A 16313-nucleotide genomic window follows, 5' to 3' on the forward strand; every position below is an offset into this window, starting at 1 on the left:
ATGAACCAGCAGATGCACTCACCCCGTAGTTGTAAGTGGCCCCACTGTCCCAGCCTTGGGTGGGAGCAGCAGGGTTGGGGCAGGCTGGGACTGTCACCAGCTCGAGCCCAGCAGGGGGACAGTCCTTCCCATGTCCCAAGAACATCTCAGGGATACTGGTGGCATCACCCTCAAGACATCACCAATCTCTGGGAGAGGGACTGTTGCCTGCAAGGTGGGTAGCAGAGATTTTCTGCCCAGCCTCTGGACTCAACTCCAACTCTGGCCATCTCAGTGTGCAGGCACCCTGCCTCTCCACAAACCATGCTGAGGAAATAATGCTGCAAACCCCCCACCTCACATGCAGCCATGCAGAATGGTGAGGCAGAGAAGAATCTCATCTAATTTTAACTCCCCTGACGGATGGGCTTTGTTCTTTGCAGCAGCTGCCCCGCAAGGTATGAAAACACTCAGATATGTTGACATGGGAAAACAAAACACACAAATCAGCCCATTTTCCTCTTCAAGGCTGATTTATCTGGAGCTGTCAGTGGAGAGAGGGGAAGTGATGAGCCCTGGGGAGATGGGGGAGCAGCCTGGACTCGCAGCTCGGTGGTTACCAGTGCAGTTGGGCTGATGCTCATTGAGCATCTGGTCCATTCTCTCCCAAGCCCCAAAACATCTCAGATCTACAGAAAACAAAGTGACATTTTCTGCTGCAATTCCCCAAGGTGTAATTCTGCGCATGTCCTGGGTCATGCTTATGAATGAGGGCAGCTAGATGCCAACAGAGCCCCCCTAAAGTGGTTCACCACAAGCTGAGCTCCATCCTGCTGACTACTTTGTTTTCTGAGTTGGGATGGTTGGGATCAGACCCTGGAGAATAGTGACAGCAGCTCAGGGAGGGGAGAGGAGGCTGGTAAATCCCTCTGCAAGGGTTGGTGCATCATTTCTATAGGGAGAAGGAAGGAAGGAAGGAAGGAAGGAAGGAAGGAAGGAAGGAAGGAAGGAAGGAAGGAAGGAAGGAAGGAAGGAAGGAAGGAAGGAAGGAAGGAAGGAAGGAAGGAAGGAAGGAAGGAAGGAAGGAAGGAAGGAGCAAACACAACCCTGCAGCACCTGCCAGGATTTCCAGCTTTGTGGGAGCATACATTCCATTGCCAATTTCCCATCTTTGATCCAGAAAATCCTATCAGCTCAGCCTGATGAGGCTCCTCCTGTCTGCTCTGCTCTTCCCAGGTCTGCCTTGTTTGCCTGACTCTCTCCTGCACCATGATCCCTCTCCCAGCTCCTCTTACACATCCTCCTATTTTTGGGCTTGGCCTGCAGACCCCACAATGGGTTTGCACCCCCAAGGGCAGAAGTTTCACCATTTGGAAAAGAAGAGGAGAGGAAGGGAGCTGGTGGGCTTGACAACAGCCACTGCCATCACATTCTTTCCTTCCTCCCAGGAAGGGTTGAATTCATTACCAAGAGCAAAGCCATGCATAATTCCCCTCTCTTGGCAGGTGAAACATCCCAGAAGCTTTCCAAGCAGCATCTGATTTTGAATTGTAGGGTAGTGGATTTGTTGAAAGTTTTATTCTTTTACTGTCCCAAACAATTTTGGCTCCTCTTGAACATCCCTGGGATGTGATGTTCCATCAACAGAGCCCCTATAAAATGGGTTTGTGAATGTGAGTAGAAAAGCAGGAAACAGGATGGAGAAAATGGTGCCACACACATGTTGTGTGCCTCTCTGTAGGTACCATCCAAAACCAGTTCCTGTGGGGTTTAGGAGGGGTCATGGACAATGCTGGGAGCAGGATGCAGCACCTCTGGTGGCATTTCAGCCAATCCCTGTCCCCTCAGGTTGGATTGCAGATGCTGAGGTCCAGGTCTGTGCAGTATTTGCTCTAGAGACAAAACTGCACAATAAATTCCTGCTTGTGCAGCATTGGGAGGCAAGAGCAGCACAGGGGCTGCAGGGGAAGCAGGAGAGCCCATGGTGTGACACTGCAGGCTGCTCCTCTTGACAAAAAAACACCCTCACCCCAACTGAAAGCCAATGGTTGTGCCACCACTGCTTCTTCAGATTTGGGGCAGACATCCAGTAAAAATCGAATGCTTTGTCCCTGGAAATGTCCAAGGCCAGGCTGGATAGAGCTTGGAGCAACCTGGTCTAGTGGAAGGTGTCCCTGCCAGTGGCAGGGAGTGAAATCAGATGGGCTTTAAGGTCCCTTCCCACCCACATCGTGCCATGATTCTATGAAGAGAGGCACTATGAAGGGGGAATAAAAAATGGAGTTTCCCCTCTCTGCATCACAGCTCTGAAATGTGCAGACAGGACTCAAGATACACTGGAAATTATATAAAAAATATCTAAATATTTTTATATATTTATATTTTAGATGTTTTTATATTTCTATCATAGTTCTATACCTGGCAGAACTGCACTGGCCCCCAGCTCAGCAGAGGACAGAGCCATCCCAGTGTCAGCAGAGATCCAGTGCAAGGCTCTCCCTGGCAGCATCACGGCACTCAGAGAGTCTCAGTGTCCTTCTGAATTCCCAAAAATCCTCAAGGAAAACTCATCTCCCCTGTTTCCTCCTCTATTAACCTCCAGGGGTTACCATGGATACTGGAGTCCAGCCACAGCAGATTCACAGCTCCTGCATGTTATTTTTATGTCCATCTTGATTAAAACCAATAAATTCCAGAGGAGAGGCTCTTCTCACCACGAAATACACTTTGTCAAGTTTGCAGTCTCGGAGTAAATTAAAACACTGCCAATGGTGGCTCCAGCTGTAAATCCCCTTGGATGGACTTTAGCTCACCAGGCAAAGGAGCAACATGAATTGTTCTCCTTGACAGCCTCAGCATTGCTCTTGCCACCTCAATTTGATATATTATTTATTTTTCAGGGTTGGGGGGGAGAAAATAAGAGCTGAGGCATTGCCACACAGAACTTCCTAAGAGAAGCAATCCCTGCAGAAGAGCCAGACTCAATCCAAGATCACAGAATCATAGAATGGTTCAGGCTGGGAGGCACCTTAAAGTTCATCCCCTTCCACTCTCTGCCACGGGCAGGGACATCCCAGGCTGCTCCAAGCCCCATCCAGCCTGGCATTGGGCACTTCCAGGGAACCACGGGCAGCCACAGCTGCTCTGGGCACCCTGTGCCAGGGCCTCTCCATCCTCCTGGGCAAGATAAAGTGGCATCAATCAAACTCAGGATGCAGAGAGAAGTCCCAGCACCAGTGCTGGGGGTCAGGACCTGCCAGGTGTACCAGGCTGCATACTCTGCATTAGGGTGATGCACTCCCCTCCAGCGTGCCTCAGTTTCCCCAGTTTTGGTAACTCCATGCACAGCAGCAGCCGGGCTTGGCAGCTGGAGCAGCAATAGCTGAGAGCAGGCAGATGAACACCAAAGCCCTTTAAAGATTTTCCATTTGTTTTATGAGTCTGCTGGGTTTATTTTTAACATTCCAGCTGAAAAAAAAAAATGTATAAAGAAATGCTGGAGCTGAGCCAAGAGGACGTGTTTGCTGGAACCTGCCAGGATGATTAGTTCTTTGCAGATAAGACCATTGGAAAAGGGTCAGTGTGGGGACTCTGGCCATGCCAGGAGCCAAGTGAAGGGATGAGTTCTCCTCCAGAGAGCTCCTCAGCCGTGCTAAAAGCTATTTTACACTCCCCAGCCTGATGTTTCCTTCCCACTGGGAGAGATCAGCAGCCGGCCTGCATCAGAGCTGGGCACAGCAGACACTCAACACCTCACTCTGGGTCTGGGAGGCTGTTCTCACCCAGGAAGGTGTTAAATCCTGTATTCTGGACTACACACGGGTGCAGAACATCCCCCTCTGCCCTGCCTGGCCTTGTAAAACCACTGCAGGGACGGGAACACCCTCCAGGTAAGGAGGCTGATGCGTCCAAAGTGCAGGACCCAAGACATACACATTTAATCCATCCCTGTGCTCCCAATTCCTGCCTTTACCCATCCCACCAGCCCTGTGGGACAAAGCCACCTCCCACCGTGAGGACAGAAACCCACAGCATGTTGTTCCTGTCTCCCTGCTCAGTGGCCCTGGAGCTGGTTACCATTTGAACCACGGGATGAATGAAAAGCCATTAATTCCCTCCTGGGCATTTTTATGAGGCTCTTGATGAAATGTCTGGATGCTTCAGCACTGCAGGAGTTTGATGCTGGCAGAGCTCTGCATAGACTGAAAACCCCGTCTCCAGGGTTGAATGAGCTGCTGGCCTCTCCCCCATGTCCTGTGTCCCCTGCTCAGTCCCTCTGGAGCCAAATGTACCCAAAATTGCAGCCAGTCATCCTCTCTGAGGCAGCGCTGTCCCAGGGCACAAGGCAATGGATTAATTCATCCCCAAGGCAAACAGGAGATGGGGACACGGCATATGCATGTACCAACAGCCTCCACCTCTAGTGGGGCTCCAGGAAAAACAAGGTTCCTGCTTCTCATCTTTGCAGACCCTGAAAGGGGGGATCCCTGCTCGAGGAAGCCAGTCCTGCCCCAAGGCTGGAAAGGATCCTTGGAAAGGGGTGGGTGACCCTCAACATCTCACAAAGCCCAGCTCTGCTAAGGAGATGCTGCTGCTGGGTCTGTATTTGCCCCTTAACTCTGCAAATCTCCCTAAATCCCTTAGCCTGCAGCAGCACCCCTCCTAACCCCCAGAAACCCTCTTTAGCGCCCCCAGCATCCCCACTTATTCCCTTCCAAGCATCTCCCCTAAACCCTCCAACACTGATCCCCAAATTCCTTCTCAGCATTCCCACATCGTTCTCCCCACGGCACCCCTTCAACCCCTTCCATATATCCCTCTTGAATTCCCCTGCAACATCCCCCCAGACCTTCCCAGCGCCCCCAAACCCCCCCAGCACCCCCAAATCCCACAAGACAAACCCCCAGCACCCCACAGTCCACAACACAGCGAAGGAGAGGAAGAAAAAGCAGAGGGCAAGGGGGAACTGGAGACCCCCCTGGCTTTGCTTTGTGGACAAGGGGGCTGTTTGTCCCTCCGCTTTCTCACAGACAAAGAAAACTCGGAACAGTCACAGCGCCGGGTCCATCGCACTCCCCTCCAGCCCGGGGACCCTCCCGGCCCCTGGGATGGGCGAGGGGCAGGGATCGGGGGAGCTGCGGGGACAGACAGGGATGAGGAAGACAAATAGGGAGGGGAGGCAGAGGCAGGAATGGGGGGTCAGGCGGGGGCTGGGAAGACAAGAACCGGGAGGGTGAAGCCGGCGGGGATGGGGGGACAGAGCCACAGGCTCGGGGGGCGGGGGGGCTGCGCAGGGAGGGCTCAGGGAGGGATCTGGGGGAGAAAGGCAGGAATTGGAAGCGTGGGGCGAGGCCGGCAGGGATGGGGGGAGAAAAACCGTGGAAAAAAGACAAGGAGCCGGCGGGCGGAGAAAGGCAGAGAGCGAGGTGGAGGAAGGCGGGGACAGGCGGGGGGGACAGGTAGGGAGCCAGGGGAAGAAGAATCGCTGGCGGGGATCCGGGGAGGGGGCAGACAGGCGGGGCGGGCGGGCAGGGCCGCCCCCGGCCCCACGTGGCTCGGGGGACACGCGGGTTTATAAAGCGCTCCCGGAGCGGGGCGGCGGCACCGGCACCGGGACCGGCTGGGGCGGGACACGGACACGCCGCGCTCGGATGCGCCCGGCGGGGCCACGGCCGCCCGCGGGCCACGGAGCTGCCCATGGATGTGACCATGGAGCCGCTGCCCTCCGTGCTGCCCACGGCCACCGCCGCCTCCTGGGACAACGGCACCGCCTGGGCCCCCCTGCCCGGGCACGGCGTCAACGACACGGGCCCGCAGAGGAGCAAGAACGCCACATCCATCCTCATCGCCATCGTCATCACCGCGCTCTACTCCGTGGTGTGCGTGGTGGGGCTGCTGGGCAACGTGCTGGTCATGTACGGCATCGTCAGGTGCGACCGGGGTTTGGGCTGTGCGGGGAGCGCTTGCGGTGAGCGGGCACCGAGTGGGAGAGCGCCCAGGGAGCCAGGGATCAGGCAGTGTGCAGGGAAGTGTGAGGTGCTAACACTGAGTGGGTGTGCACCAGGGGTGAGTGTGCACAGGGGTGAGTGTGCACCAAGAGTGAGTGTGCACCAGGAGTGAGTGTGCACCAGAGGTGTGTGTGCACCAGGGGTGAGTGTGCACAGGGGTGAGTGTGCACCAGGAGTGGGTGTGCACCAGGAGTGGGTGTGCAGCAGGGGTGGGTGTGCACCAGGGGTGGGAGTGGGTGTGCAACAGGAGTGAGTGTGCACCTGGGGTGAGTGTGCACCAGGGGTGAGTGTGCACCAGGGGTGAGTGTGCACAGGGGTGAGTGTGCACCAGGAGTGAGTGTGCACCAGGAGTGAGTGTGCACCAGGAGTGGATGTGCACCAGGGGTGAGTGTGCACAGGGGTGAGTGTGCACCAGGGGTGGGAGTGGGTGTGCAACAGGAGTGAGTGTGCACCTGGGGTGGGTGTGCACAGGGGTGAGTGTGCACCAGGGGCGAGTGTGCACCAGGAGCGAGTGTGCACCAGGAGTGAGTGTGCACCAGGAGTGAGTGTGCACCAGGAGTGGATGTGCACCAGGGGTGAGTGTGCACAGGGGTGAGTGTGCACCAAGAGTGAGTGTGCACCAGGAGTGAGTGTGCACCAGAGGTGTGTGTGCACCAGGGGTGAGTGTGCACAGGGGTGAGTGTGCACCAGGAGTGGGTGTGCACCAGGAGCGAGTGTGCACCAGGAGTGAGTGTGCACCAGGAGTGGATGTGCACCAGGGGTGAGTGTGCACCAGGAGTGGATGTGCACCAGGGGTGAGTGTGCACCAGGGGTGAGACAGGACCAGGAGGGAGTTTGCACTAAGAGAAAGTGCAGACAGGGGGTGAGTGTGTGCTGCGTGTCAAACAGCAGCAGAAGTGAGTGTGCAGCGGTTGTGAGTGTGCAGCACAGGGTGTGAGTTTGCCCCAGGTGTGAGTGTGCCCCAGGTGTGAGTGTGCCCCAGGTGTGAGTGTGCACCGAGCGTGAGGCAGCAGCAGCAGGAGGAGGGTTGGGTGTGCACTGGCTGTATCAGCAGGGCTGTTGTGGCGGGTGTGAGGTGTGTGAGCAGTGCGTGTGCAAGCCGTGCAGGTGTGGGGCAGGGGGAGCCCGTGAGAGCGAGGGGTGAAAGCAAAGCCCTGAGTGCCTGGAGCAGCTCGGGGGGTGTGAGGGAGCTGTGCTGGGGGCATGGGGGACACAGCCCGGCCCCAAGCGGGTGCCCCTTTTCATTAGAGAGGAGGAGAAAAGCCGCAGGGCTGGGCACGGGGCGGGCTGGGGGCTGCCCTGTTTTCAGGGTGGGTGCAGCCCCCCCCAGAGCCAGAGGCTGGTGGGTTCCCACTGCTGCCACCCCACTCCGTCAGTGGGAATTACCCACCCAGCCCCTTCCCCGTTCCTTCTTGTTCCAGCACCTCCTGCAGCTGCCTGATTTGTGTTTTTCTCTAACAAAGAGCAGAAACAGCGTGGCCCAGCCCCATCTCCCACAGCAGCTGAGCTGTCCTCTGGTCCCCTCAATGTGGGGCACCATCTCCAGCAGTCTGAGACCTACTTTGGCTCCATCCAGGACCTCAGCACCTGTGGTGAGGCTTTCCCTGGGCAGGGATGGGGTCTGCAGGGTCTCTGCACCCCAGGACAAGCAACATGACCCAAATGCCCCCATTTTAAAGATGGGGCACAGCAAGATGCTGCTGTATCTGGCCAGGCACTTGCGCTAAGGTACAAAATCTCATCAGTCCCTTTGTCTGAGACACTGGTGGGTCCTGCCTGGATAAGATGGGTTGACATGGAAAATGAGGCCATAAAGCCAAAGTCTTGCAGAGCACAGGAGCAGTGCCAGCAGTGAGGGCTGACAGAGCTCCTCCACAGCCCTGCCAGCAGCAAAGGATGAGGCTGTGCTCACAGTCTGCAGACCCCCAACACCTCCAGCCTGGCAGGAGGGAGCAAAAGGGTCTCACTGGGTGCCTGGGCTTCAGGGCCACTCCCTCTGCACTGAGGGGGCTTGGTCCTGATGGTGCAGAATTTGTGGGGTAACTCCAGTTCCCATTGCCTCAGTTGGTGCTGTAACCCCAGCTTGGCCCAAAACCCTAAAGCCAAACCAGAGCTGGTGGCTGGATTTAAACAACCCCCCCAAATTCACTTTTTAAAAGCCATTTCCACCCTCATTTCCCCATCCCTTTCAGTCCATTGCTGTTGTCACAGGAGGTCGGCACAGCCTGGCACTGCCTGGACATGAACGTGGTGACTCACCGGAGGGAAGGAAACCATGGTGAAACATGTCCATGAGCCACCCTGGAGTGCCCATTGCCCTGATACCAGGCTCTGCTGCCCCTGCTCCCCACTCTCTGTGTGTTTTTAACCATTCAAGAGGGTGGGCAGTGGGGAGTGGGAACTCGCTGACCCAACCTGACCCCTAATGGAATTTTTTCAGCCACTCGAAGTGGCATTAAAAATGAGCCCTGCTCTGAAAAAGCAAATTGAGGTAATTGCAGCAGAGATGGATGCCATGAGCAATGTCAGGGTGAGGAATGAGTGTTATTAGACCCCCCTCCAGCTGGTTCTGCTCAGAGAGGAGAGAGGGAAGGCATTTTAAAGAGAGTGATTTCATGTGCAAACAACATCCTCCCTGTTTTACTCACTGAGTAACTTTAGCAAGCCTGACAGCCCCAATCCCATCACCACAGCTTCTGGCCCCCCATTTTCCAACTAATGATGGAATTAAATGCAGAATCACTGAGTGGTTTAGGTTGAGAATGAGCTTATAGACCATCTTGTTCCACTACCCTGCCATAAGCAGGGCTGCCTTCCACTGGACCAGGTGGCTCCAAGCCCTGTCCAAGCTGGCCTTGGACACTTCAAGGGATGGGGAATATTTCCCATGAAATCAGCAAATATCATCCTCCAAGCCCCTGGGACTGGAGGGGCTGGAGGGACATGTGCCTTCACCCCTTCCATGGTCAGAGTCACCTGGAGTTTCCCAGAGTCCTTGTCAGAGTTGCTCCATGTCAAAGGACTGGGGGAGACCTGTGTCTGTGCAAGAAAGGGCTCTGAGATGGGATCAGCTCAGATTTGAACCTCCCTGCCAGGGAGATTCTGAGTTGTTTGTCTTGTGCTCTTCTCCTAGTGCCACCTCTCAGGGGCCTGGGGTGTCCAGGCAGCCTGGAAGCACAGCTGGAGCACATCCTGGGCTGTGTGTAGCTCTGTGAATGGACACAGCATGAGCTGAGCACAGCCAAACTCCAAATAAATCCCTCTCCAGAGCAGCCAAACCCATCCACACACCTGGAGGGAACCCAGCACCCTCCCCACCACAGCTCTGACCAGCACTGCCATGCCCCACTGCATTGTCAGATGCTTTTAAAAATACTCCTGGAAGGAATCTGCAGCTGTGAGCTTGGGGCTGGAAGTGCAGCATCCCCACGGAGCCCATCAGCCCCCCACCAGCTCCCACACAGGCTGCAGGGACAGCTGGGTGCAGGCTTTGTCAAGCCAGGCTCTTTCAGGTGCCAGCTTTTAGCAGCTCCAGGAGTTTTCCTTTCACTTATAATTCACTTTTCTTTCACTTATTTATTTTCCAAGAGGTTTGGAGAGGGTGTCCCTGCCTGGGAGTCGAGACTGGAATGCGGAGCTGCCCTGTGCTTGCCCCATCCTTTCCCATCTCTTCTCTCCATCAACACCTCCCAGATCGTTCTGCTCAAGTGCATAACTTCCCAATCAAGGCACTCACTTAATTGCAACGGGTTTGGCAGCCTGGGGAGCTCCATCAACAGCAGTGGATGGTTTGCTCTAATTTGGGCAAATAAACCTCTTTCCTGGAGCAGCAGTTTCATTTGCAGCTCAGGAGGGTCACCAGGATGGACACCTCACCCTGTGTAGGGGGTTGAAACCTCAGCCCAAACCTGGAGGGGGCTGAATCTTGCCCCAAAATCCCAGTGCTGTAAGCTAAATTGCCATCCTTATTATCCCAATCATCACTATCACCATCCCAACTCTTTCACATCATCCCAGTCAACCCCATCATCCCAGTTATGTCCTTCAACATCCAAGTTATCTCCATTCCCATCCCAGTTATCCCTGTCATTCCAGTCAAATGCATCATCAGAGTCAACCCTTCATCCCAGACATTCCCATTATCATCCCAGTCATCTCCATCATCATCCCAGTGATCCCTGTCACTGCTTTGCCCTCACCAGCCCCATCCTGCCTGGGGATGGGTGACAACTCTGGCCCTCCAGTCCCCCACCCCTGGCACATCTGCAGGGGGTTGGGAAGTGCTCACCCAGCAAAGCCAAGCACATCTGGCAGACCAGGGAATGAAGAATAAGAGAAATTTTTTTACCATTATACTCAAAAAACAGAGACCAAAGATGTGTGAATCTACCTGAACTGACTGCTTACACAGGAGAGGCAAAACCTGACAATACCACAAATCCTCAGCTTTTTGTTTAACCTGGGAGGAAACTTTTCTGCAAAAGCGCACAGAAAATAACACTAAAGTGAAGGGAAAAGGACTTTTCAAGGACAAGACATTTTTAATGCCATATTTAAATAAAAAAAAAAAGAAGCTCAGCTCGAATATTTCCACCCTTGGGCAACGGGCTGCCATTTGCAGCCATGGTGAAGGAGACAGGAATGCTCTTGGAGCTGAGAGCTGGGTTAAGCTGCTGTTTTCTATTTTCTCTCAGAGAGAAATGAGGTTTTCAGCTCCAGTTCCCAGTTCTGTTGACAATGGAACCTGGTAGGTCTCTGTCCCCACCAATACACTCTCCTGACCCTGCTGAGATGGAGAAAGGATAAGGGGAAGGGATTGGGTACCACCATCAGTCCCAGGAGCTTCTTTCCCACACCAGCTGCTGTCAGGGGCTCCAGCCAGGGCAGGACCACCTGAGATGGGACCCACACAATCCCTCCACCTCAATTTATTCCATGTACCTCCAGCATGTGATGAGCTGTACCAAATATCACAGAATCCTAGAATGCCTTAGATTGGAAGTGGCCTTAAAGCCCATCTCATTCCACTCCCTGCCGTGGGCAGGGACACCTTCCCCTAGGCCAGGTTGCTCCAAGTCCCAGTGTCCAACCTGGCCTGGAACACTTCAGGGATGGGGCAGCCACAGCTCCTCTGAGCAACTGTGTGAGGTTATCACCACCCTCATATCTGATCCAAAACCTGCCCTTTGTCAATTTAAAACTGTCTTACTCCAATCACATATATGAAAAGTCACTTTCTGTCTATTTTATAAGTACTCCAAGGGAAAACAATCTTTCCATCCCAGCTACAAAGGGGTCAGTCTTCTCCTTCCATGCCTTACCCAAGTGCTGCTACAGGCAGATTTAGCCATGCACAGAGCTGGTCTTGTGCAAACTGACCCCGATGTTAATTAATTAGGGTGCATCTAAAAAAGCTTGGGAGGATGCTCTGAGCAAATGGGGATTTGCTGGAAGGGAGCACAGGAAGAGCTGGAGCTGCTGGTGCAGCCCTGCAAAGAGCAGGGTCTTCCACTGAGCCACTCCCACCCCACCTGTGGGGAGTGCCCAGCAGATCCCTCAGTATCTATTTCCAAGCCATTCCAAGCATCCCTTTGCCCAACACTTGCACAACTGGATGCTCCTGGGACACACGGACACACACACACACATCCCTGTGCTGCTCTGGCATCTGCCGTAACTTTGCGTCATCCCTTCAGAAAAGGTTTGGACATGAGGGACCAGACATTTCTCTTGCCATGGTGTGACAAGAACCAGAAGCAGAGACAGCCCTTCCCAAATGCCCTGGGGGGATACAGCCAGGCTTCCCCAAAGGCTCTGGAGCTCCAGGCTGGCTAATTGGGCTGCTTCCAGATGGCCTGTTCCCGGAGCTAATCGATCCAATTTCTGCAAGCAAACTTGACAGGGAAGCAGGCTGGATAATCACAATTTACTGGGTGGAAAATCAGATGAAGGAGGGTTGAGGGGATAAAAGACATTGTGCAACTGGTTCAGGGAAACGGAGCAAATCAATCTCATTGGAGAACTGAGTTCTCTGGAAAGTTCTTTATTCCTTCAAATAAGAGAGGTATGGAATGAGTGTCACCTCCCTGGTTCAGGTGCAGGAAAACCACTGTGCCAGGGGCCAAGCCATGCTCTGCAGCACATGGGAATGCCCTGTCCTGCTCAGGTACCAGGATGTGGTGTGTGGCTCCCTGCCCATGGCTGAGGAGTGGTATGAGTTGAGCTTTAAGGCCCCTCCCAACCCAAACAATTTGGGGATTCTGTGTTTTTATGACTGTAACACACAAGAACACAAGTATAGAATCATAGAAAGGCTTGGGTTAAAAGGGACCTTAAAGCTCCTCCAGTTCCACCCCCTGCCATGGGCAGAAACACCTTCCACTATCCCAGAGTGCTCCAAACCCCATCCAGCCTGGCCTTGGGCACTTCCAGGGATCCAGGGGCAGCCACAGCTTCTCTGGGCAACCTGTGCCAAGGGCCTCACCACCCTCCCAGGGAAGGATTTCTTCCCAATATCCCATCTAGTATCCTGTCACTCCAGGCCCTTGTAAAGAGTCTCCCCATGTTTCTTGTGGGGTCCTTCAGGGCCTGGAAGGCCACAATTAGGTCACACTGAAGCTTCTCTTCCCCAGACTGAGCAATCCCAATTCTCTCAGCCTTTCCTCATAGCAGAGGTGGCTTCTCCTGGACTCACTGCATCAGCTCCATGTCCTTCTTCAGTGTCACCTGGGAAGTTGCTGAGCACATCAGTGCTGCAGAAAGGTTCATCACAACACTTTTGCCCACCAAGGCTGGTGTCACCTCATGAGCAGACGGGCCATGCTCCCCTCTGACCACCTGTAACATGTCCTTTCTGTGCCACCCCCAGGTACACCAAAATGAAGACAGCCACCAACATCTACATCTTCAACCTGGCCCTGGCTGACGCGCTGGCCACCAGCACCCTGCCCTTCCAGAGTGCCAAGTACCTCATGGAGACCTGGCCCTTTGGGGAGCTGCTCTGCAAGGTTGTGCTCTCCATCGATTACTACAACATGTTCACCAGCATCTTCACCCTCACCATGATGAGCGTGGACCGCTACATCGCCGTGTGCCACCCGGTCAAGGCGCTGGACTTCCGCACACCAGCCAAGGCCAAGATCATCAATGTCTGCATCTGGGTGCTCTCCTCCCTCATTGGGGTGCCCATCATGGTCATGGCGGTCACCAAGCCAAAAGGCAAGTGTCTCTCTCTGGGGACACATCCCCTCCTGTCCCATCAGTCCATCCCAGGGGTGACCTGGCAAAGTGGACCTCTGGTCCTGTAGCGGATTTGTGGTCAGTGGTGGGCACCTCTCCACGACACCATAAAAGTGCCCTGTCATGGAAAAAGTGTTGTGGTGTGATTTTCCATCTTGGAAACTGTCCCAGAAATTGTCCTCCCTTCTCCTTAAGGGTCGGGATCCCACACCTTTCCCCATCTCAGGTCCAATCAGTGCCTCTCCCCACCTCCTGGGATGCAAATCAGGTGCCAGAAAAACCCCACAGGGATGCTGCAAAGGCTCCAAGTAGCCTACACTAAGATCTGCAGCTCCTGTATGGGGATGCTGGCCCTTGGCTGCTAGGAAAGCTCTAGGCATCTTGAGGAAGTGGACAGATTTCAGTGGAGGGTGACATGGGGATGTCCACTGTGGGGGCTGGGAGAAGGCAGGATTGGCCTTGAATGGCCCAGGAGGCTGTGCAGGGAAAAGGTTCCAGGGTCACTGCATCCACTGCATCCCCTCAGTGTCTTGTGGACAGGGGTCTGATGGCACAGAGCTCCTGGGGAACCTCTGCCAAGAGCAGGCAGGTAGGAATGCATCTCTGTGGGCTTTTAGCAAGCTGTGACTGAGCAGAAGGCAGAATATTCTCAGCAAACACTCCACCAGCTTCCTCTTTGACCCTCCTCTCTCCTACAGATAACATGATCCTGTGCACTCTCCAGTTTCCCAATCCTCCCATCTACTGGGACACCGTGACCAAGATCTGCGTCTTCATCTTTGCCTTCCTGGTGCCCATTTTGGTCATCACCATCTGCTACGGGCTGATGATCCTCCGCCTGAAGAGCGTCCGGCTCCTGTCAGGCTCCAAGGAGAAGGATCGCAACCTGCGGCGCATCACGCGCATGGTGCTGGTGGTGGTGGCTGCCTTCATCATCTGCTGGACACCCATCCACATCTTCGTCATCGTCTGGACGCTGGTGGACATCGACAAGAAGAACCCCTACGTGGTGGCCAGCCTGCACTTCTGCATCGCCCTGGGCTACACCAACAGCAGCCTCAACCCCGTCCTTTACGCTTTCCTGGACGAAAACTTCAAGAGGTGCTTCCGGGAGTTCTGCCTGCCTTTCCGAGCCCGCGTGGACCAGAACAGCTTCTCCCGGGCCAGGAACACCACACGGGAGCACGTCTCCACCTGTACCCCCTCTGAGGCCCGCAGCAAACCGGCATGACTAGACGTGGGCAGCCCCCAGCGGGGCTGCCGGGGACACAGAGCAGATGAGATGCGCTCAGAAGTCACCCAGGTCACCACCACGGAGCTGTAGGGCAATGGTGGCCTCGGTGGCACTGCTGGGTTTGCATACAAACTGACTGCAAAAACCTTTTTTTCATCCTGGGAAAGAATAATGGGAGAATTGGGACTCGCCAGATTATGTAGGGAGAGGAGCAGAACAAGAGGCGAGTTGGGCAAAGACGCTCTGCTGCTGCCACCGCCTCAACCAAGGACACCCAGCAGGGGCTCTTGGCAGAGCCCAGGGCACCAGAACTGCAATGTCCACATGCTTCTTCTCCTGCACCACAGCCCACGGCAAGACAGGAAACAAACACTCACATGGCAGAAGGGAACTGTGCCAGGAGGTGATGATAGGATCACAGAATCAGTCAGGTTGGAAAAGCCCTCCAAGATCATCAAGTTCAACTGTTCTCCTACCACTACCAAGCCTACCACTAGCCCGTGTTCCCAAGTGCCACATCCACATGGTGATGGTTAAATCTCCCCAGTGATGGTTACTCCACTATGCCCTGAGCTCGACAACCCTTTCAAGGAAGAAATGTTCCCTAATATCCAGCCTAATCCTCCCCTGGAATGACCTGAAGCCATTTCCTCTGCCACACCATGGGACCTCATTCTGTCCCCCTCTGAGCTGTGTCCAAAAGACAACCAGAGATGGGAAGATAAACTTATGCTACTGTTTTCAAAAAGCTCCAGATCCATAGTAAAAATTCTTTTGGAGTCCCTTTAAACAGGGATTGCTCCCAGAGAAAGCTTTCTACTGTTAATATCATTACTATGTTATTTAGAGACCTCTGACTGCAGCTAAGGCTGTCTTGGACATGGATGTGATGCTGGGAATGTGGATATGGCCAGGGTATGGAGCAGGGCACGTTTGAAACTTACCCCCATATCCATGTGCCAATACCAAATTACCAGGGTGACAGGGCACTGATGAAGTCATTAAGCCCAAGAAGAGCCTCATTAAGGGAGTAATTTGTGGGAACTCGAGTTGTTTCTCACAGTGCTAAAGTAATTAGGATGGAATAACAGGCTGCACCAAGGGCTTTCACTCCCCTGCCCATCAGGAAAAGGATGAACAACAGCACCACTCAGATTTCCATAGCAGAGACAAAAAGGATAGGATGGGGTTGTGGGTTTTTTAGAAGATCTCAATAATATCACCTCCATTTTACAGTTCCCCAAGCAGGGACAGAGGTTGTGCAGATACCTAGAAAGGACCCACAGCCCCCAGGAGGCAGAGATTTGAGGATTTCACCTCTCATCTGGATGAAACAGCATCCCTCCAAAGGGATAGCTGAACCTCAACTCCCAATGCATCCTGCAAGAACCACCATCCAGGCACCTCCTGACCACATTATCTGCAGCTTAACAATAATTGATTGGCTCTCCTGCTCCCTGGAGCACCCCTCCACCCTGTGCCACACTCATGAGCCACCACTTTTCCTTCCTCTCACCTTCCCACTATCATTGCCAGGCAGTCAGCCAGTACAAGGAGGAGGATGCTCAGAGGAAGTAGTAATAGCACTGAGAGAATGAATTAATATAGCTGGAGGAAGCAGCCCAAGTGCACCTGGGGCTCACAGGCTGGCTGCAGAGCTGGGCTTGTGTCTGGTTTCTCCAGTTGTATCAATTTAAGCTAATAAAAGCAATTACCTCGCCTCACCAGCCTCATCTTCCTCCAGGACTGTGGGAATTGCAGCCCTTCCTCTTAGAAAGACAGAGCCCACGAGGCAGTCAAAACCAAATTCTCTTTCAAAGGAATCAAATAGGGTGACATTGCCTATCGGGGTC

The 16313-nt window shown here is 54.1% G+C and overlaps 1 protein-coding gene across 1 annotated transcript; it reads left to right on the plus strand.

Moving 5' to 3' along the window:
• Positions 1-5603: 5603 nt before the first annotated feature.
• On the plus strand, positions 5604-14457 carry OPRD1 (opioid receptor delta 1; the record flags this gene model as incomplete). Its single annotated transcript, XM_083879670.1, has 3 exons — positions 5604-5909; positions 12856-13205; positions 13925-14457. Exons 1-3 carry the CDS (start codon positions 5677-5679, stop codon positions 14455-14457), a joined length of 1116 nt encoding a protein of 371 aa, XP_083735796.1. The 5' UTR covers positions 5604-5676.
• Between the last annotated feature and the right edge of the window lie 1856 nt (positions 14458-16313).

The sequence above is a fragment of the Zosterops lateralis genome (assembly GCF_965231275.1).
Source record: "Zosterops lateralis genome assembly, chromosome: 28".
NCBI classification, from domain to species: domain Eukaryota; kingdom Metazoa; phylum Chordata; class Aves; order Passeriformes; family Zosteropidae; genus Zosterops; species Zosterops lateralis.